At 38.9% G+C, this 21,673-nt stretch overlaps 1 protein-coding gene across 1 annotated transcript in view; it reads left to right on the top strand.

Moving 5' to 3' along the window:
• The window catches only part of LOC124509267 (charged multivesicular body protein 1b-2-like), a 37,531-nt gene extending 32,311 nt beyond the window's left edge, over nt 1–5,220 (top strand). Inside the window, exon 5 of the mRNA XM_047075797.1 lies at nt 5,009–5,220. Coding sequence (XP_046931753.1) covers nt 5,009–5,036 — 28 coding nt within the window. The 3' untranslated portion in view covers nt 5,037–5,220. The remainder of the gene's footprint in view (nt 1–5,008) is intronic.
• Nucleotides 5,221–21,673: the final 16,453 nt, after the last annotated feature.

Genomic DNA, 21,673 nt, shown 5'->3' with positions numbered 1-21,673 from the left:
TATAGGTGCTCAATTAGTATTTCTTTTTTTTTAAATGGTAAAGATTATTTATTTGAAACAAAAATTAAATTTTTCACTTGTAAAATTCTTTTTTATTAATTATTGTATTTTTATTTTTATTTCTTAAATTTATTGTTAAGTTAGCTGACATACATTGTAGTCTTGGCTTCAGTAGATTCGTGTGATTCATCACTTACATACAACACCCAGTGCTCACCCAACAAGTTCCTCAATGCCCATCACCCATTTTCCCCACCCCAACCCCCCATCCCCATCAACCATCAATTCCCTGTATTTAAGAGTCTCTTATGATTTACCTCCCTCTCTGTGTTTATCTTATTTTTCCTTCCCTTCCCCTACGGTCATCTGTTACATTTCTCAAATTCCACATATGAGTGAAATCATATTATATCTGTCTTTCTCTGACTGACTTCTCTTACCATAATGCCCTTCAGTTCCATCCACGTTGTTGCAAATGGCGAGATTTCATTCTTTTTCATCGCTGAGTAGTATTCCATTATGTATATATACCACATCTTCTTTATCCATTCATCATAGATGGACATTTGGGCACTTTCCATGATTTGGCTATTGTTGATAGTGCTGCTATAAACATTGGAGTATATGTGCCCCTTCAAATCAGCACTCCTGAATCCTTTGGATAAATTCCTAGTAGTGCTATTGCTGAGTCATAAGGTAATTCTATTTTTAATTTTTTGAGGAACACCCACACTGTTTTCTAGAATAGCCGCACCAGTTTTCATTTCCACCAATAGTGCAAGAGGGCTCCCCTTTCTCCACATCCTCACCAACATCTGATGTTTCCTGAGTTGTTATTGTGGACATTCTGACAGGTGTGAGGTGGTATCTCATTGTGGTTTTGATTTATATTTCCCTAATGATGAGCAATGTTGAGCATCTTTCCATTTTTTGTTTGCCATCTGGATGTCTTCTTTGGGAAAGTGTCTATTCATGTCTTCCACCCATTTCTTCACAGGGTTATTTGCTTTTTGTGTGTTGAGTTTGGTAAATTCTTTATAGATTTTTGATACTAACCCTTTATCCGATATGTCATTTGTAAATATCTTCTCCCATGCCGTTGGTGTTGTTGATTGTTTCCTTCACTGTACAGAGCTTTTTATCTTGATGAGGTCCCAATAGTTCATTTTTGCTTTTATTTCCCTTGCCTCTGGAGATTTGTTTAGTAAGAAGTTGCTGCCACTGAGGTCATAGAGTTTGCTGCCTGTTTTTTCTTATAGGATTTTGGTGGTTTCCTGTCTCACATTTAGGTTTTTCATCTATTTTGAATTTATTTTTGTGTATGGTGTGAGAAAGTGGTACAGTTTCATTCTTCTGCATGTTGCTGTCTAGGTCTCCCAGCACCATTTGCTGAAGAGATGGTCTTTTTTTTCCATTGGATACTATTTCCTTCTTGATTGAAGATTAGTTGGCCATATATTTGTGGGTCCAGTTCTGGATTCTATATTCTATTCCATTGGTCTTATGTGTCTGTTTTTGTGCCAGTACCATACTATCTTGACGATTACAGCTTTGTAATACAGGTTAAAGTCCAAGATTATGATTCCTCCAGCTTGGGTTTTCATTTTCCACATTACTTTGGCTTTTCAGTGTCTTTTGTGGTTCCATGCAAATTTTAGGATTGTTTGTTCTATTTCTGTGAAAAATACTGGTGCTATTTTGATTAGGATTGCACCAAATGTATAGATTGCTTTGGATAGTATCAAAAATTTTAATGATGTTTGTTCTTCTCATCCATGAACATGGAATGTTTTTCCATTTCTTTGTATCTTCTTCAGTTTCTTTTACAAGCTTTCTATAGTTTTGAGCATACAGATCTTTTACCTATTTGGTTAGCTTTATTCCTAGGTATTTTATGGTTTTTGGTACAGTTGTAAATGGGATTGATCTCTTTCTGTTGCTTCATTATTGGTGTTTAGAAATGCAACAGATTTCTGTACATTGATTCTATATCCTGCAACTTTGCCAAATTCATGTATCAGTTCTAGCAGCTTTTTGGTGGAGTCTTCCAGGTTTTCCACATAGAGTATCATGTCATCTGCAAAAAGTCAATTTAGATGCCTTTTATTTCATTTTGTTGTCTGATTGCTGATTTCTGTGCATTGATTCTATATCCTGCAACTTTGCTAAATTCATGTATCAGTTCTAGCAGCTTTTTGGTGGAGTCTTCCAGGTTTTCCACATAGAGTATCATGTCATCTGCAAAAAGTCAATTTAGATGCCTTTTATTTCATTTTGTTGTCTGATTGCTGAGGCCAGGACTTCAAACACTATGTTAAACAGCAGTGGTGAGAGTGGACATCTCTATCGTGTTCCTGATCTCAGGGGGAAAGCTCTCAGTTTCTCCTCATTGAGGATGATATTAGGTGTGGGCTTTTCATATATGGCTTTTATGATGTGAAGGTATGTTCCTTATATCCTGCCTTTCTTGAGGGTTTTTATTAAGAAAGGATGCTGTATTTTGTCAAATGCTTTTTCTGCATCTATTGACAGGATCACATGGTTCTTATCCTTTCTTCTATTAATGTGATGTATCATGTTGTTTTATTTGCAAATATGGGACTAGCCCTGCAGCCTGGGAATGAATCCCATTTGACCATAGTGAATTATTCTTTTAATATGGTGTTGAATTAGATTTGCTAGTATCTTGTTGAGAATTTTTGCATCCATGTTCATCAGGGAGATTGGCTTGTGATTGTCCTTTTTAGTGGGGTCTTTGTGTGGTTTTAGAATCAAAGTAATGCTGTATTCATAGAATGAACTTGTCAGCTTTCCTTCCACTTCTGTTTTTTAGAACAGCTTCAGAAGAATAGGTATTAACTCTGCTTTAAATATCTTATAGAATTCTCCTGGGAAGCTATCTGGTCCAGGGGTCTTATTTGTTGGGAGATTTTGGATAATTGATTCAATTTGTTTGCTCATTATGGGTTTGTTCAAATTTTATTTCTTCCCATTTGACTTTTTTTTTAATGTTTATTTTTGAGAAAGAGAAAGAGAGACAGAGCGTGAGCAAGGGAGGGGCACAGAGAGAGGGAGATACAGAATCCGAAGCCGACTCCAGGCTCTGAGCTGTCAGTACAGAGCCTGATGAAGGGTTTGAGCCCACAGACCACGAGAGCATGACCTGAGCCAAAGTCAGACACCTAACCAAGTCATCTAGGTGTCCCCATTTGAGTTTTCATAGTATGTGAGTGTCTAGGACTTTGTCCATTTCTTCCAAATTGTCCAGCTTGGTGTCATGAAATTTTTCATACTATTCTCTAATTGTATTTCTGTGTTATTGGTTGTGATTTCTCCTCTTTGATTCCTGGTTTGATTTATCTGTTTGGGTCCTCTTTTCTTTTTGAGAAATCTGGCTAAGGGTTTATCAGTTTTGTTTATTATTTCAAAAAACAAGCTCTTGGATTTGTTAATCTGTTCTTTTTTTTATGGATTCTGTATTGTTTATTTCTGCTCTACTCTTTATTATTTCCCTTCTTCTGCTGGCTTTGGGCTGTCTTTGCTGCTGCCTTTCTAGTTCCTTTAGGTGTGAGTTTAGGTTATATATTTGGTTCCTTTCTTGCTTCTTGAGATAGGCCTGAACTGCAATGTATTTTTCTCTTAGGACTGCCTTTTTCTGCATCCCAAAGGGTTTGGACTATTGTGTCTTCATTTTCATTTCCTTCCATATATTTTTTTAAACTTCTTCCTTAATATCCTATTTTGACCCATTCATTCGTTAGTAGGATGTTCTCTAATCTCCCTCTTTAACCTCTTTAACACTTCCTCAAAGCCATTGGCTGGAAAAATAAGAGAAAATCAGCATTTTCATGAGTTTTTGCCACCAGTGGGGCTCAAAGACTGGAATTTGGGAGGTCTGAGGGCCCATCTGCGATACAGTTGTGAGGGTGCAGCCCTGCTCCTGGGGAGAAGACAGTCAAGCATCTCCAGGGCAAATAGCACAACCTGCAGATTGCTTGGGGAACTGGAAAGGAGACTATTCCCTCTTCTTGCAGTACATCTATGAGAAGTGTCATTGCCTCTAGGGACAAGGGAGTCAGTGGGTGCCATTTCACTCCCCTGCCCCTCAGCATAGGCTCACAGACACTTGCTAAGTGCAGTTAACCTAGACACAGGCTGTTTATCCTGCTTTGCTTCAAATCCCATGCCTCTCTCCTCTGGCATGTCTGCCCTTCTGGATCTAACCTGTATGACTCCCAGCATGGCTAGACCCTCTACAAGAAGATCAGCACAGGTTTCTGGAACACCAGGTCCCTTAAGTTTGGCATTTTGAAAGTCAGCAGGCTTGGCTATGATAGAGCCCAAAGCCCTAGCGCACTATGCTGCACTAGGTAGGCAAGCAACCTGGAGACAGTGCGAAAACAGCAATTGAAAAATACAGGATACACAAAGGAAAATTATTCGCTATTCTGGGAGGGCTTCCCTGAGAGCAGCGAGCACAGATTCCCATCTCTGCAGGTAAAGGAGCTGGCTGATGCCATTTCCCTTCCCCACTTACTCAGCACAAACCAATTTCAGTAAATAGCAAAGCACTGTAAAATCGCTGCCTAACCTGCTTACACCAAGTCCTGCCACCTGCAGTCTGCTGATACTGCTTTTCTTAGGCAGATGTTCCTAAGGATGAACAGAACAGGCATCTTCCCCAGAAGACCAGCAAAATCCCCTCACTCTCATACCATACAGCCTCCTGACTGTACATTTCTGCAGTGCTTCAGTTCTAGTGGAAATAACATCAAGTCTCATTTATCAAGCTGACCAGAACACACCTAGTTAAAACTCATCACACTCTGGCCAAGGTGTAAACGCTGTCCACTGTAGGCAAGAAGAGCCTCTACAGACAACTGGCTTGAGGGATAGAGCACCTGAAACACAGCATCAGTTTGCACACAGCACATACCACAGACACATGCTGAAATGCCAGGCCCTGGACATTATATGACCTGACCTCTTCTAAATACCTTCTTCACAGGAGCAGGAAACATAACAGGCTTTTCTAACACAGAAGGAGTCAGAGACGTAGACAAAATGCTGAGGTGGAAGAATTCATCCCCCCAAAAAACAAGAAAAGGTCACAGCCAGAGATTTAATCAAAACAGGTAAGTAATATGCCTCATGTATAATTTAAAGCAACAATCATAAAGATACTTTCTGGGCTTGAGAAAAGAATGGAAGACATCAGAAAGACCCTAACTGTAGAGATGAAAGAAGTAAAAAAAAAAAAAAAAAAAAAACAGGCAGAAATGCAAAATGTTCAATCTGAGATTCAAAACCGTGTGAATGTAATGACCACAAGGATGGAAGAAGCAGAAAAATGAATAAGTGATATACAAGATAGAAGGGCGCCTGGGTGGCTCGGCTAGTTAAGCATCCGACTTCAGTTCATGTCATGATCTCGTGGTTCGTGAGTTCAAGCCCCATATCAGGCTCTGTGCTGACAGCTCAGAGCCTGAAGCGTGCTTCTGATTCTGTGTCTCCCTCTCTCTGTGCCCCTCCCCTAGTCATTCTCATTCATTCATTCATTCTCTCTCTCTCAAAAATATTTTTAAAAAGTGATATAGAATATAGAATTATAGAAAATAATGAAGATGAACAAAAGGGATAAAAAAGAGTGATGGATCATGAGAGTAAACTTAGAAAACTCAGTGACTCCATAAAATGTAATAACATTCATATCATAGGAGTCTCGGAAGAAGAAGAGAGAACTAAGGGAGCAAAAGGTTTAGTTGTTGAAATAATAGCTTACAACTTAACTAATATGCGAAAGGAAACAAACATCCAAATCCAGGAGGCACAGAGAACTCCCATAAAAATCAACAAATGCAGACCAACACAAACACATATTGCAATTAAGTTTGCAATATATAGTGATAAAAAATTCCTAACAGCAAGATAGAGGAAGTTCCTAACATACAGGGGAAGACCCCTTAGGCTAACAGCAAATCTCCTACAGAAACTTGACAAGCTAGGAGTGAGTGGCATGATATATTCAATGTGTTGAATGGGGGAAAATCTGCAGCCAGGATTACTTTATCCAGCTAGGCCATCATTCAGAATAGAAGGAGAGATGAAGCATTTCCCAGATAAACAAATACTAAAGAAGTTCATGAACACTAAACCAACCCTGCAAGAAATATTAAAGGGTCCTCTTTGAATGGGAAGGAAAGATCAAAAATGACAAAAGACTAGAAAGGAACAGAGAGAATTTCCAGAAACAATGACAAAACAAGTAATAAAATGGCAATAAATACATACCTATTCGTAATAACTCTGAATGTAAATGGACTAAATGCTCCAATACAAAGACTTTGGGTGTCAGAATGGATAGAAAAACAAGACCCATCTATTTGCTGCCTACGAGAGACTCACTTTAGACCTAAAGATATCTGCATATTGAAAGTGAGGGGATGGAGAACTATTTACCATGCTAATGGATGTCAAAAGAAAGCTAGAGTAGGTATACTTTTATCAGACAAATGAGATTTTAAACCAAACACTGTAAGAAGAGATGAAGGGTACTGTATCATAATAAAGGGGACTATCTAGCAAGAAGATCTAACAATTGTAAATATTTATGCCCCCAGCATGAAACACCCAAATATATAAAACAATAACAAACATAAAGGTACTCATTGATAAAAATACAATAATAGTAGGGGACTTTAACACCCCACTTACATAGATCATCTAAGGATAAAATCAAGAAAACAAAAGCTTTCAGTGACACTCTGGACCAGATGGACTTAACAAATATATTCAGAATATTTCATCCTAAAGCAGCAGAATACACATTCTTTTCAAGTGCACATGGGACATTCTCCAGAATATATCACATACTAGCTCACAAATCAGGCCTCAACAAATACAAAAGTTTGAGGTCATAGCATACATATTTTCTGCCCACAACTCTATGAAATTTGAAGTAAACCATTAAAAAATTTTGGTAAGACCACAAATACATGGAAGATAAACAACATGCTACTAAAGAATGGACTAATCAGTAAATTAAAGAAGATTTATAAAAATGGAAGCAAATGGAAATGAAAACACAATGGTCCAAACCTTTGGGATGTAATAAAATGGTAATAAAAGGAAAGTATATAGTAATACAGACCTATCTCAAGAAGCAAGAAAATTCTCAACCTCACACCTAAAGGAGCTAGAAAAAGAATGACAAATGAGGCCTAAAGACAGCAGAAGTGAAATAATAAAATTAGAGCAGAAATAAATGACATAGACGCTAAAAAACAGTAGAAGAGATCAATGAAACCAACAGTTGGCTCTTTTAAAATATTAATGAGAAACCCACAGCGACATTTATCAAAAAGAAACAGAAAGGACCCAAGTAAGTAAAGTTACAAATGAGATGGGAGAAATAACCAAAACCACAGAAATACAATTATAAGAGAATGTTATGAAAAATTATATGCAACCAGAACAGACAACCTAGAAGAAATGGATAAATTCCTAGAAACATATAAGCTACCAAAACTGAAACAGGAAGAAATAGAAAATTTGAAGAGACCAATAGCCTGCAAAGAAATTAAATCAGTAATCAAAAATCGCCCAACAAACAAAAGCCCAGGGCCAGATGGCTACACAGGGGAATTCTACCAAACATTTAAGGAAGAGTTAATACATATTCTTCTCAAATTACTCCAAAAAAAAAAAAAAAGAAATAGAAGGAAAACTTCAAAACTCATTCTATGAAGCCAGCATTACCCTTATTCCAAAACCAAAGACTCCACTAAAAAAGCATTATGGGACAATATCCCTGATGAACATGGATGCAAAAATTCTCAATAAGATACTAGCAAATCAAATCCAGCAGTACATTAAAACAATCATTCACCATGATCAAGTGGAATTTATTCTTGGGCTGCAAGGTGTTTCAATATTCACAAATTAATCTGTGAGATGTACCACATTAATAAAAGAAAGGATATGAACTATACAATAGATGCAAAACCTGCATTTGACAAAGTACAACACTCATTCTTGATAAAAACCCTCAAAAAAGTTGGGAAAGATGAGACATACCTCAGTGTCATAAAGGCCGTATACGAAAAGCTCAGAGCTAATATCCTCAATGAGGAAAAACTGAGACCTTTTCCTCTATGGTCAGGAACAACACAGGAATGTCCACTCTCACCATGATTATGTATGACAGTATTAGATGTCCTAGCCTTAGCAATCAGACAACAAAAAGGTATCCAAATAAAGGAAGAAATCAAACTTTTACTTATTGCATATGACATGAAATCATCTATATAGAAAACCCAAAAGACCACCAAAAAGTTGTTCAAACTGATACACGAATTCAGTAAAGTATCAGGATATAAAGTCAATGTACAGAAATCTGTTGCATTTCTCTACGCCAATAATGAAGCAGCAAAAAGAGAAATCAAGGAATCAATACCATCTACAATTGCACTAAAAACCATAAGATGCTGAGGAATCATCCAAAGAGGTAAAAGATCTCTACTCTGGAAACTAAAACACTGATGATACAAATTGAAGGGGAAACAAAGAAATGGAAAGACATTCCATGCCCATGGATTGGAAGAATATTGTTAAAATGTTTATACTATCCAAAGCAGTCAACACATTTATTGCAATCCCTATGAAAATACCACCGGCAGTTTTCACAGAGCTAGAACAAACAATATTGATATTTGTATGGAACCACAAAAGATGCCAAACAGCCAACACAATTTTGAAAAAGAAAAGCAAAGCTGGAGGCATCGCAAATGTGGACATCAAGTTATATTACAAAGCTGTAGTGATCAAGACAGTATGGTACTGGAAACAAAAACCAGACATAGATCAATGGAAACGAATAGAAAACCTAGAAATGGACCCACAAATATATGGTGAACTAATCTTCAGCTAAGGAAAAAATATCCAATGGGGAAAAGAGTTTCTTTTTTTAAAAATTTTTTTATGTTTATTCATTTTTAAAAGCACACGCAGGGGTGGGGCGGAGAGAGAGGGGGACACAGAATCCAAAGCAGGATCCAGGCTCTGAGCTGTCAGCAACAGAGCCCAACATGGGACTTGAACTCACGAACTGCAAGATCATGACCTGAGCCAAAGTCAGATGTTCAACCGACTGAGCCACCCAGGCGCCCCGGAAAAGAGTTTCTTTAACAAATGGTGTTGGGAAAACTGGACAATAACATGGAAAAGAATGAAACTGGACCACTTTCTCACACCATATGCAAAAATAAATTCAAAATGAATGAATTACTTAAATATGAGGCAGGGAAATCATCAAAACCCTAGAGGAGAACACAGCCAGTAACCTCTATGACATTGGCTGTAGCAAGTTCTTACTAGATAGATCTCCTGAGGCAAAGGAACCAAAAGAAAAAATAAACTATTTGAACTTCATCAAGATGAACAGCTTCAGCATATCAAAGGAAACAATGAAAAAACTATAAGGCAACCTTTGGAATGTGAGAAGATATTTGACATTGACATAACTGATAGAAAAACTTGTAAAACCCAAAACCCAGAAAACAAATAATATAGTTAATAAATAGGCTGAAGACATGTATACATATTTCTTCAAAGGAATGTCACAGATGGCTAACAGAGACATGAAAAGATACTCAACATCACTCATCATTAGGAAAATGCAAATCAAAGCTACAATGAGATATCACCTCACACCTGTTAGAATGGCTAAAATTAACAACCAGGAAACAACATAGGTTGGCAAGGATGCAGAGAAAAGGGAACCCTCTTACACTGTTCCTGGGATGCAAAATAGTGAAGCCACTCTGGAAAACAGTATGAAGTTTCCTCAAAAAGTTAGAACTACCCTACAACCTAGCAATTGCACTACTAGGTATTTACCCAAGAGATACAAAAGTACTGATTCAAAGTGATACATGCATCCGGATATTTAGAGCAGCATTATCAACCCTAGCCAAATTATGGAAGGAGTCCAAATGCCCATCAACTGATGAATGGATAAAGATGTGGTATATATACAATGGAATATTACTCATCCATTAAAAAAAAATAAAATCTTGTGTTTTGCAATGTTGTGGATGTAGTTAGGGAGTGTCATGCTAAGTGAAATGTCAGACATAGACAAATACTGTATGATTTCACTCATTTGTAGTATTTAGAAACAAAACAGATGAACATAGGGGGAAATAAAAATAAGAGTGACAGACCTGAAAGTGGATTCTAAACTGTTGAGAACAAACTGAGGGTTACTGGAGGAGAGGTGGGCAGTTTCATGCTCTAAATCAGTGCTGGTTAGTACGGGGGAGGGCATTTGTTGTGATGAATGCTGGCTGTTTTATGTAGGTGCTGAATATCTAAATTCTTCACCTGAGGGTAATATACTTGTTAACTAACTTGAATTTAAATAAAAACTTGAAAAAAGAAAAAAAGACAGGTAAATTGGGCTAGAACAGAGCTTAAGAAACTGATTCACTGCATTAAAAAGAGCTACATTACTCAGATTAAAATTATAAGTGAACATCATTGCTGATATTTTTCACATAACCTCATAGTTGAAGGCTTTATAATTTTAACATTATTGAGAGAACTAAATTATTTTCTGAAGTAATTTAGCTCCCTCTGGTGGTAAAAAAATATATTTTTTAAACTTTCTTTTAAAAATTGTATACCAGGTCCCTGAGTGGCTCAGTTGGTTAAGAGTCTGACTTTGGGACTCGACAGGAAGATGGCGGCATAGGAGGACGCTGGGCTCACCGCGCGTCCTGCTGATCACTTAGATTCCACCTACACCTGCCTAAATAACCCAGAAAACCGCCAGAGGATTAGCAGAACGGAGTCACCAGACCCAAGTGCAGACGAGAGGCCCACGGAAGAGGGTAGGAAGGGCGGCGAGGCGGTGCGCGCTCCACGGACTGGCGGGAGGGAGCCGGGGCGGAGGGGCGCCTCTCCAGCCAAGCAGAGCCCCCGAGTCCGGCTTGCAAAAGCGGAGGGGCCTGACGGACTGTGTTCCGACAGCAAGCGCGACTTAGCCTCGGGGAGGTCATAAGTTAACAGCTCTGCCCGGAAAGCAGGAAGGCTGGAGGACAAAGGGAGGGTGAGCTGCGGAGCCCCCGGACGACAGAGCTCAGTTTGGCGGGGAACAAAGGCGCTCGCCAGCGCCATCTCCCCCGCCCATCCCCCAGCCAAAATCCCAAAGGGAACCGGTTCCGGCCAGGGAAATTGCTCGCTCCGCGCAAACACGCAACTCTGTGCTTCTGCGGAGCCAAACCTCCGGCAGCGGATCTGACTCCCTCCGGCTGCCACAGGGCCCCTCCTGAAGTGGATCACCTAAGGAGAAGCGAGCTAAGCCTGCCCCCCCTGCCACCGTGCACCTTGCCTACCCACCCCAGCTAATACGCCAGATCCCCAGCACCACAAGCCTGGCAGTGTGCAAGTATCCCAGACGGGCCACACCACCCCACAGGGAATCCCGCCCCTAGGAGAGGGGAAGAGAAGGAACACACCAGTCTGACTGTGGCCCCAGCGGTGGGCTGGGGGCAGACATCAGGACTGACTGCGGCCCCACCCACCAACTCCAGTTATACACCACAGCACAGGGGAAGTGCCCTGCAGGTCCTCACCACACCAGGGACTATCCAAAATGACCAAGCAGAAGAATTCCCCTCAGAAGAATCTCCAGGAAATAACAACAGCTAATGAGCTGATCAAAAAGGATTTAAATAATATAACAGAAAGTGAATTTAGAATAATAGTCATAAAATTAATCGCTGGGCTTGAAAACAGTATACAGGACAGCAGAGAATCTCTTGCTACAGAGATCAAGGGACAAAGGAACAGTCACGAGGAGCTGAAAAACGCTTTAAAGGAAATGCAAAACAAAATGCAAACCACCACAGCTCGGATGGAAGAGGCAGAGGAGAGAATAGGTGAACTAGAAGATAAAGTTATGGAAAAAGAGGAAGCTGAGAAAAAGAGAGATAAAAAAAAATCCAGGAGTATGAGGGGAAAATTAGAGAACTAAGTGATACACTAAAAAGAAATAATATACGCATAATTGGTATCCCAGAGGAGGAAGAGAGAGGGAAAGGTGCTGAAGGGGTACTTGAAGAAATCATAGCTGAGAACTTCCCTGAACTGGGGAAGGAAAAAGGCATTGAAATCCAAGAGGCACAGAGAACTCCCTTCAGACGTAACTTGAATCGATCTTATGCACGACATATCATAGTGAAACTGGCAAAATACAAGGATAAAGAGAAAATTCTGAAAGCAGCAAGGGATAAACGTGCCCTCACATATAAAGGGAGACCTATAAGACTTGTGACTGATCTCTCTTTTGAAACTTGGCAGGCCAGAAAGAATTGGCATGAGATTTTCAGTGTGCTAGACAGCAAAAATATGCAGCCGAGAATCCTTTATCCAGCAAGTCTGTCATTTAGAATAGAAGGAGAGATAAAGGTCTTCCCAAACAAACAAAAACTGAAGGAATTTGTCACCACTAAACCAGCCCTACAAGAGATCCTAAGGGGGACCCTGTGAGACAAAGTACCAGAGACATCACTACAAGCATAAAACATACAGACATCACAATGACTCTAAACCCATATCTTTCTATAATAACACTGAATGTAAATGGATTAAATGCGCCAACCAAAAGACATAGGCTATCAGAATGGATAAAAAAACAAGACCCATCTATTTGCTGTCTACAAGAGACTCATTTTAGACCTGAGGACACCTGTAGATTGAGAGTGAGGGGATGGAGAACTATTTATTATGCTACGGGAAGCCAAAAGAAAGCTGGAGTAGCCATACTTATATCAGACAAACTAGACTTTAAATTAAAGGCTGTAACAAGAGATGAAGAAGGACATTATATAATAGTTACAGGGTCTATCCATCAGGAAGAGCTAACAATTATAAATGTCTATGCGCCGAATACCGGAGCCCCCAAATATATAAAACAATTACTCATAAACATAAGCAACCTTATTGATAAGAATGTGGTAATTGCAGGGGACTTTAACACCCCACTTACAGAAATGGATAGATCATCTAGACACACGGTCAATAAAGAAACAAGGGCCCTGAATGAGACATTGGATCAGATGGACTTGACAGATATATTTAGAACTCTGCATCCCAAAGCAACAGAATATACTTTCTTCTCGAGTGCACATGGAACATTCTCCAAGATAGATCATATACTGGGTCACAAAACAGCCCTTCATAAGTATACAAGAATTGAAATTATACCATGCATACTTTCAGACCACAATGCTATGAAGCTTGAAATCAACCACAGGAAAAAGTCTGGAAAACCTCCAAAAGCATGGAGGTTAAAGAACACCCTACTAACGAATGAGTGGGTCAACCAGGCAATTAGACAAGAAATCAAAAAATATATGGAAACAAACGAAAATGAAAATACAACAATCCAAACGCTTTGGGACGCAGCGAAGGCAGTCCTGAGAGGAAAATACATTGCAATCCAGGCCTAGCTCAAGAAACAAGAAAAATCCCAAATACAAAATCTAACAGCACACCTAAAGGAAATAGAAGCAGAACAGCAAAGGCAGCCTAAACCCAGCAGAAGAAGAGAAATAATAAAGATCAGAGCAGAAATAAACAATATAGAATCTAAAAAACTGTAGAGCAGATCAACGAAACCAAGAGTTGGTTTTTTGAAAAAATGAACAAAATTGACAAACCTCTAGCCAGGCTTCTCAAAAAGAAAAGGGAGATGACCCAAATAGATAAAATCATTAATGAAAATGGAATTATAACAACCAATCCCTCAGAGATACAAACAATTATCAGGGAATACTATGAAAAATTATATGCCAACAAATTGGACAACCTGGAAGAAATGGACAAATTCCTGAACACCCACACTCTTCCAAAACTCAATCAGGAGGAAATAGAAAGCTTGAACAGACCCATAACCAGCAAAGAAATTGAATCGGTTATCAAAAATCTCCCAACAAATAAGAGTCCAGGACCAGATGGCTTCCCAGGGGAGTTCTACCAGACATTTAAAGCAGAGATAATACCTATCCTTCTCAAGCTATTCCAAGAAATAGAAAGGGAAGGAAAACTTCCAGACTCATTCTATGAAGCCAGTATTACTTTGATTCCTAAACCAGACAGAGACCCAGTAAAAAAAGAGAACTACAGGCCAATATCCCTGATGAATATGGATGCAAAAATTCTCAATAAGATACTAGCAAATCGAATTCAACAGCATATAAAAAGAATGATTCACCATGATCAAGTGGGATTCATTCCTGGGATGCAGGGCTGGTTCAACATTCGCAAATCAATCAACGTGATACATCACATTAACAAAAAAAAGAGAAGAACCATATGATGCTATCAATCGATGCAGAAAAGGCCTTTGACAAAATCCAGCACCCTTTCTTAATAAAAACCCTTGAGAAAGTCGGGATAGAAGGAACATACTTAAAGATCATAAAAGCCATTTATGAAAAGCCCACAGCTAACATCATCCTCAACGGGGAAAAACTGAGAGCTTTTTCCCTGAGATCAGGAACACGACAGGGATGCCCACTCTCACCGCTGTTGTTTAACATAGTGCTGGAAGTTCTAGCATCAGCAATCAGACAACAAAAGGAAATCAAAGGCATCAAAATTGGCAAAGATGAAGTCAAGCTTTCGCTTTTTGCAGATGACATGTTATTATACATGGAAAATCCGATAGACTCCACCAAAAGTCTGCTAGAACTGATACATGAATTCAGCAAAGTGGCAGGATACAAAATCAATGTACAGAAATCAGTTGCATTCTTATACACTAACAATGAAGCAACAGAAAGACAAATAAAGAAAATGATCCCATTCACAATTGCACCAAGAAGCATAAAATACCTAGGAATAAATCTAACCAAAGATGTAAAGGATCTGTATGCTGAAAACTATAGAAAGCTTATGAAGGTAATTGAAGAAGATTTAAAGAAATGGAAAGACATTCCCTGCTCATGGATTGGAAAAATAAATATTGTCAAAATGTCAATACTACCCAAAGCTATCTACACAATCAATGCAATCCCAATCAAAATTGCACCAGCATTCTTCTCGAAACTAGAACAAGCAATCCTAAAATTCATATGGAACCACAAAAGGCCCCGAATAGCCAAAGGAATTTTGAAGAAGAAGACCAAAGCAGGAGGCATCACAATCCCAGACTTTAGCCTCTACTACAAAGCTGTCATCATCAAGACAGCATGGTATTGGCACAAAAACAGACACACAGACCAATGGAATAGAATAGAAACCCCAGAACTAGACCCACAAACGTATGGCCAACTCATCTTTGACAAAGCAGGAAAGAACATCCAATGGAAAAAAGCCAGCCTCTTTAACAAATGGTGCTGGGAGAACTGGACAGCAACATGCAGAAGGTTGAAACTAGACCACTTTCTCACACCATTTACAAAAATAAACTCAAAATGGATAAAGGACCTAAATGTGAGACAGGAAACCATCAAAACCTTAGAGGAGAAAGCAGGAAAAGACCTCTCTGACCTCAGCCGTAGCAATCTCTTACTCGACACATCCCCAAAGGCAAGGGAATTAAAAGCAAAAGTGAATTACTGGGACCTTATGAAGATAAAAAGCTTCTGCACAGCAAAGGAGACAACCAACAAAACTAAAAGGCAACCAACGCAATGGGAAAAGATATTTGCAAATGACATATCGGACAAAGGGCTAGTATCTAAAATCTATAAAGAGCTCACCAAACTCCACACCCAAAAAACAAATAACCCAGTGAAGAAATGGGCAGAAAACATGAATGGACACGTCTCTAAAGAAGACATCCAGATGGCCAACAAGCACATGAAAAGATGTTCAGCGTCGCTCCTTATCAGGGAAATACAAATCAAAACCACACTCAGGTATCACCTCACGCCAGTCAGAGTGGCCAAAATGAACAAATCAGGAGACTATAGATGCTGGCGAGGATGTGGAGAAACGGGAACCCTCTAGCACTGTTGGTGGGAATGCAAATTGGTGCAGCCGCTCTGGAAAGCAGTGTGGAGGTTCCTCAGAAAATTAAAAATAGACCTACCCTATGACCCAGCAATAGCACTGCTAGGAATTTATCCAAGGGATACAGGAGTACTGATGCATAGGGGCACTTGTACCCCAATGTTCATAGCAGCACTCTCAACAATAGCCAAATTATGGAAAGAGCCTAAATGTCCATCAACTGATGAATGGATAAAGAAATTGTGGTTTATATACATAATGGAATACTATGTGGCAATGAGAAAAAATGAAATATGGCCTTTTGTAGCAACGTGGATGGAACTGGAGAGTGTGATGCTAAGTGAAATAAGCCATACAGAGAAAGACAGATACCATATGGTTTCACTCTTATGTGGATCCTGAGAAACTTAACAGGAACCCATGGGGGAGGGGAAGGAAAAAAAAAAAAAGAGGTTAGAGTGGGAGAGAGCCAAAGCATAAGAGACTGTTCAAAACTGAGAACAAACTGAGGGTTGATGGGGGGTGGGAGGGAGGGGAGGGTGGGTGATGGGTATTGAGGAGGGCACCTTTTGGGATGAGCACTGGGTGTTGTATGGAAACCAATTTGTTCAATAAATTTCATATATATAAAAAAAAAAGAGTCTGACTTTGGCTCAGATCATGATCTCACGGTTTGTGGGTTCAAGCCCCTCTTTGGGCTCTGTGCTGACAGGTCAGAGCCTGGAGCCTGCTTCGGATTCTTTGTCTCTCTGCCCCTCTCTCTCTGCCCCTCCCTCACTCAGGCTTTGTCTCTCTTCTCAGAAATAAACAAACATTAAAAAAATTGTAGACTAGTTCTGCTGCTGCTGCTGCTGCTTCTGCTGCTCAGCTTCAGCTTCTAGTGCTTCTTCTGTTTCTGCTTCTGTTGCTTCTTCCACTGCTGCTGCTTTTACTGTTGCTGCTGTTGCTTCTGCCGCCGCCGCTGCTGCTGCTGATTCTCCTCCTGCTCCTGCCCCTCCTGATCCTCCTGCTGCTACTGCTTCTGCTGTTGCTGCTGCTGCTTCTCATGCTCCTTATCCTGCTCCTTCTGCTGCTGCTGCTGCTTCTGATGCTTCTTCTGCTGGTTCTGCTGTTGCTGTTGCTGCTGCTGGTTCTGCTGTTGCTGCTGCTCGTTCTGCTGCTTCTCATGCTCCTTCCGCTCCTTCTTCTTCTGCCGCTGCTGCTGCTTCTGTTTATGGTGTTTCTTCTGCTTCTGCTGCTGTTTCTTCTGCTGCTGCTGCTTCTGCTCCTCCTCCTGCTCCTCTTCTGGTCCCTTCCTTTTCAACTTAGTTGACATACAGTATAGTCTTGGCTTCAGGAGTAGAACCCAGTGATTCATCTTTTATATATGATACCCAGTGCTCATCCCTAAAAGTGCCCTCCTTAATGCCCATCATCCATTTAACCCACCCCCACAATCCTCAGTTCTCTGCATTTAAGAGTCTCTTATAGTTTGATTCCCTCTCTGTTTTTATCTTACTTTTCCTTCCCTTCCCCTGTTCATTTGTTGAATTTCTCAGATTCCACATATGAGTGAAATCATATGGTATCTGTCTTTCTCTGATTTCTTTTGCTTATCCAAATACCCTCTAGTTCCATCTACATTGTTGCAAAGCAGTGCTATCAACAAAAGCCAAATTATGGAAAGAGCCCAAGTGTCCATCAACTGATGAATGGATAAAGAAGATGTGGTGTGTGCGTGCATGCATGTGTGTGTGTGTATAATGGAATACTACTCAGCGGTAAAAATGAATTTTTGTCATTTGCAGTTCTTTTTTTAAAGCAAAATCATAAAAACCATGTAAAATGTGATACCATTAAAATACAAGTTCTCATTTTCTTATTCCAGAACCAAGTGGCTATGCTGCTTCAAGAAATGGCAGATGAAGCTGGGTAAGAAATTATTCGAGTGCTTTTGGATAATGTTGATTTAATATCTTTGGGTCTAAAATTATATAATGCAAATAAAGATATTTGTCTTTATGAGAAATAGAGTTAGATTTTTGACCCTAGAATTTATTGTTGGAAGATCCTTTGAAGCAGTCATCCAACATTTTGCCATGCTCATAAAATGTGGCTCTGCTTAGATCATCCTAATATCTTCTTAACAATCTCTGGAGATGCATTCATTTAGTTGTTGATAAGAAATGGAGGAAGGTAACTGAGGAGGGCAGGAGTTTTTAAACATTTCCTCAGTACCTTCAGTATCTTCTGTGTTCAACATGTATCAAATGTTTGGATTTTTTAAACTAGATCTTCCAAAACAATTTTGCTGTGATTGGGCCATTAAGTTTTAAGCCCAGTTTGAGTCCTGAAATCTGAGAAATATGTGCAAAATATTCAAGGGCTTCAAAAGATGTCAACATTACATCATTGCAGATGGTCTTTTTTAAAAATGTAAATGACACCCTTTCAGGTACTGCTATTAGAAATAGAGTTTGTGTTAACGGGATGTTTATTTCAGGTCCTTCATGTTTGAGGGGAATAAGTTGATCATGATAATATCTATGCTATAGAAGTCATGTTATATCATTAGTCTCTGGTATATTATTTACTTCAAGAAAACATTGTATTAAAGAATAAAAATACATTTTTCAAACACATAGAGTAAAACTGGGTGATACTAAATTTTATACTTTATCGTCAAAGGTAGAGTAATAGATTGAAATATAGTTTATGTACTCTATTATTTTCTCCTGGGAAGAGAAGACTTGAAGACAGGTGGAAAATTTAATTGATGAATATTATTCTAGTGTCTAATACCTGATTAATATGAACAATTAAGTTTATCGGCTCTTTATATCACTAATGAATCTTTAGTAAAATTAAAACACAGGTTAGTAAATCAGGTTTGCAGTATTTGAGAACAGAGCTGGGGGTTAGGTAGTACAGTATTTGGCTTTGTTAGTATCCTGATGTAGTCCACATATTGACAGGCAGGTAGCAGGAATGGTGACTTTTGTTAAGTATTATAAAAGATACCAAGGTATTGAGTATCAGAAGACTCCATCTTAGTAGTATGAGGCTAAGGACTTGTTTCTGTTCCTACCAAAGACTAAATAAGAAGATTGGGCTTGAAAATACAGCAAGAGAGGTATTGTAAAAGGGACATTGCCACATTATAGCTTTCCTGACCTTCAGTGGAACACCAAGTTTAACAGACAACTTTTTGATAAGATTTAGAGAAGGATTTCTCAACCTCAACACTATTGACATTTTGGGCTAAATGTTCTGTGAATTTGTAGGATGTTTGGTAGCATCACTGTTCTCTACCCACAAGATAAAAGTAGCAGTATTGGCAGTATAAAATGTCTCCAGACATTGTCAAATGTTCCTTAGGGGCGGGAGGTCAAAATTAAAAGAGATGAGATATATCCATAATGGGTGATGACTGGAGCAGTAGAAACAGGTAGACCACTGATGTCAAAATACTAATGCCCATCCTTAAAGATGTTTAAGTATCCAAATTTTGTTTCTTTGTGATTCCCTCAACAAAATTTAGCATAGCATATCTTTATCTTTTAAATAATAATCTGTCTGTAGAATCTCCTAATGACTGCTAAAGTTACTCTATTTTCAGTAGTGTTTTCAAACTGGTTTGCATACAGTGGTCCAGATACAGACAGAAAGGCTAGTTTATATCCTGGAGGAGGAGTATAATAGAGATTAAAATCATGGGCCTTGGAGGCAGACAAACCTGGGTTCAGATCCTATCTATCATTAGAGCAATCTTGGACAAGTGTACTTAACTTGTCTAAACCTCAGTTCTATAGGTAGATGCAATTAATGATTCCAATTAACTTGAAGATAGTTCAGATATTAGGTATGAAACCTGAAGCTATATTTGTCTAGCCTGTTTTATCTTTTTTAGGTATATTAATTTTCCTTCATAGTAGGAGATATATAGTAATCTCCAGTAAATTAAATACATTGAATGACTATTGTGTTTGTCTTTTATTCAAATGACCAGATCATTATCCTCTTTGTTGGCTTTTTTATCGTAAGATTATCATCCACATGGGATACCATTAGGGCTTAAGAAAAATGCTTTATAATTTATAAATTCATTTATCCTAAGGTGGACATTAAGAAGATGTTTGAGTGCTGTTTACATTTATAAAATTGAATCAGTTTTCTTTTTTTATTTAAATTAAGGTACAATGTTATGTGGAATATTCAAATTTGCAATAAGCCTATTTTATTGCTTATCATAATAAGATAAAGAGGAAAATGCCTATATTAACATTAATTTATGCTAATAACTTTTAAATTGTGGCCTTGATCTCAATATGGAACTACCACAGGGTCAAACAGGTTCTGTTGGTACAGGTGTTGCTTCCATGGAATAAGTAAAGAAGTTGGATTTTATCTTGATTGGTATGAATATGTGTATGAATTAAATATATTTATTTATATATAAATATATACACGTTTTTATTTTATGAATAGTATTTTCCTACTATAATATGACATCATAAATTAGCAAAATGTGGTTAACTTTTTAATTTAAATTTTAGTCAACATACAGTGCAATACTGGCTTCAGGAGTAGAAGTCAGTGATTCATCACTTACATACAACAACCAGTGCTCATCACCGCAAGTGCCCTCCCTAATACCCATCACCCATCCAACCCAAGTCCCACCCTACACCTTCTGTCAACTCTCAGTTTGTTCTCTGTCATTAAGAGTATCTTACAATTTATTTCCATCTCTTCTCTTTTTTCCCTTCCCATGTGTTCATCTGTTTTGTTTCTTAAACTGCACATATGAATGAAATCATATGGTATTTGTCTTTCTTTGATTAACTTATTTCACTAAGCATAAGTACATTCTAGCTCCATTCACATAATTGTAAATGGCAAGATTTTGTTATTTTTGATGGCTGAGTAATAACTCTTAACTCTGTAATGATGGACATTTCTGTTTGCATGCACGTTTCATTTAGAGATTGAATTCACTTCCCTTTGTAGCTTCTGTTCTGTTAAGTTCTCCATTTATTCCAGAATGTTTAAAAAAGTAAAGTTGCAATGTTGGTTTTTGTGTGAAGATGTGAGGCAAGATTTTAAATCTTATTTAAAATGTGAGCTATTTGGGGCGCCTGGGTGGCTCAGTCAGTTAAGCGTCCGACTTCAGCCAGGTCACGGATCTCGCGGTCCGGGAGTTCGAGCCCCGCGTCAGGCTCTGGGCTGATGGCTCAGAGCCTGGAGCCTGTTTCCGATTCTGTGTCTCCCTCTCTCTCTGCCCCTTGCCCGTTCATGCTCTGTCTCTCTCTGTCCCCAAAATAAATAAACATTAAAAAAAAAATAAAAAAAATAAAAAAAAATAAAATGTGAGCTATTTAAAATATTAGTGACTTAAATCTGAGGAGAGAAGATGGTGTAGGAGGATGCTGGGCCCAACGTCCCTGCTGATCACATAGATTCCACCCACATCTGCCTAAATAACCCAGAAAACCGCCAGAAGACTAACAGAATGGACTCTCTGGAGCCAAGCGTAGACAAGAGGCCTATGGAAGAGGGTAGGAAGGGTGGAGAGGTGGTGTGCGCTACACAGACTGGTGGGAGGGAGCCGGGGCGGAGGGGCAGCCCACCAGCAAAGCAAAGCAGAGCCCCCTAGTCTGGCTTTGCAAAA

Source organism: Lynx rufus, unplaced genomic scaffold, assembly GCF_022079265.1.
Source record: "Lynx rufus isolate CCGP_SWC_20201006 ecotype Redwood Valley unplaced genomic scaffold, mLynRuf1.p SCAF_14, whole genome shotgun sequence".
Taxonomy (NCBI): Eukaryota; Metazoa; Chordata; class Mammalia; order Carnivora; family Felidae; genus Lynx; species Lynx rufus.
Note: the sequence above shows the minus strand (reverse complement) of the source record. Positions and strands in the feature narration are given on the sequence as shown.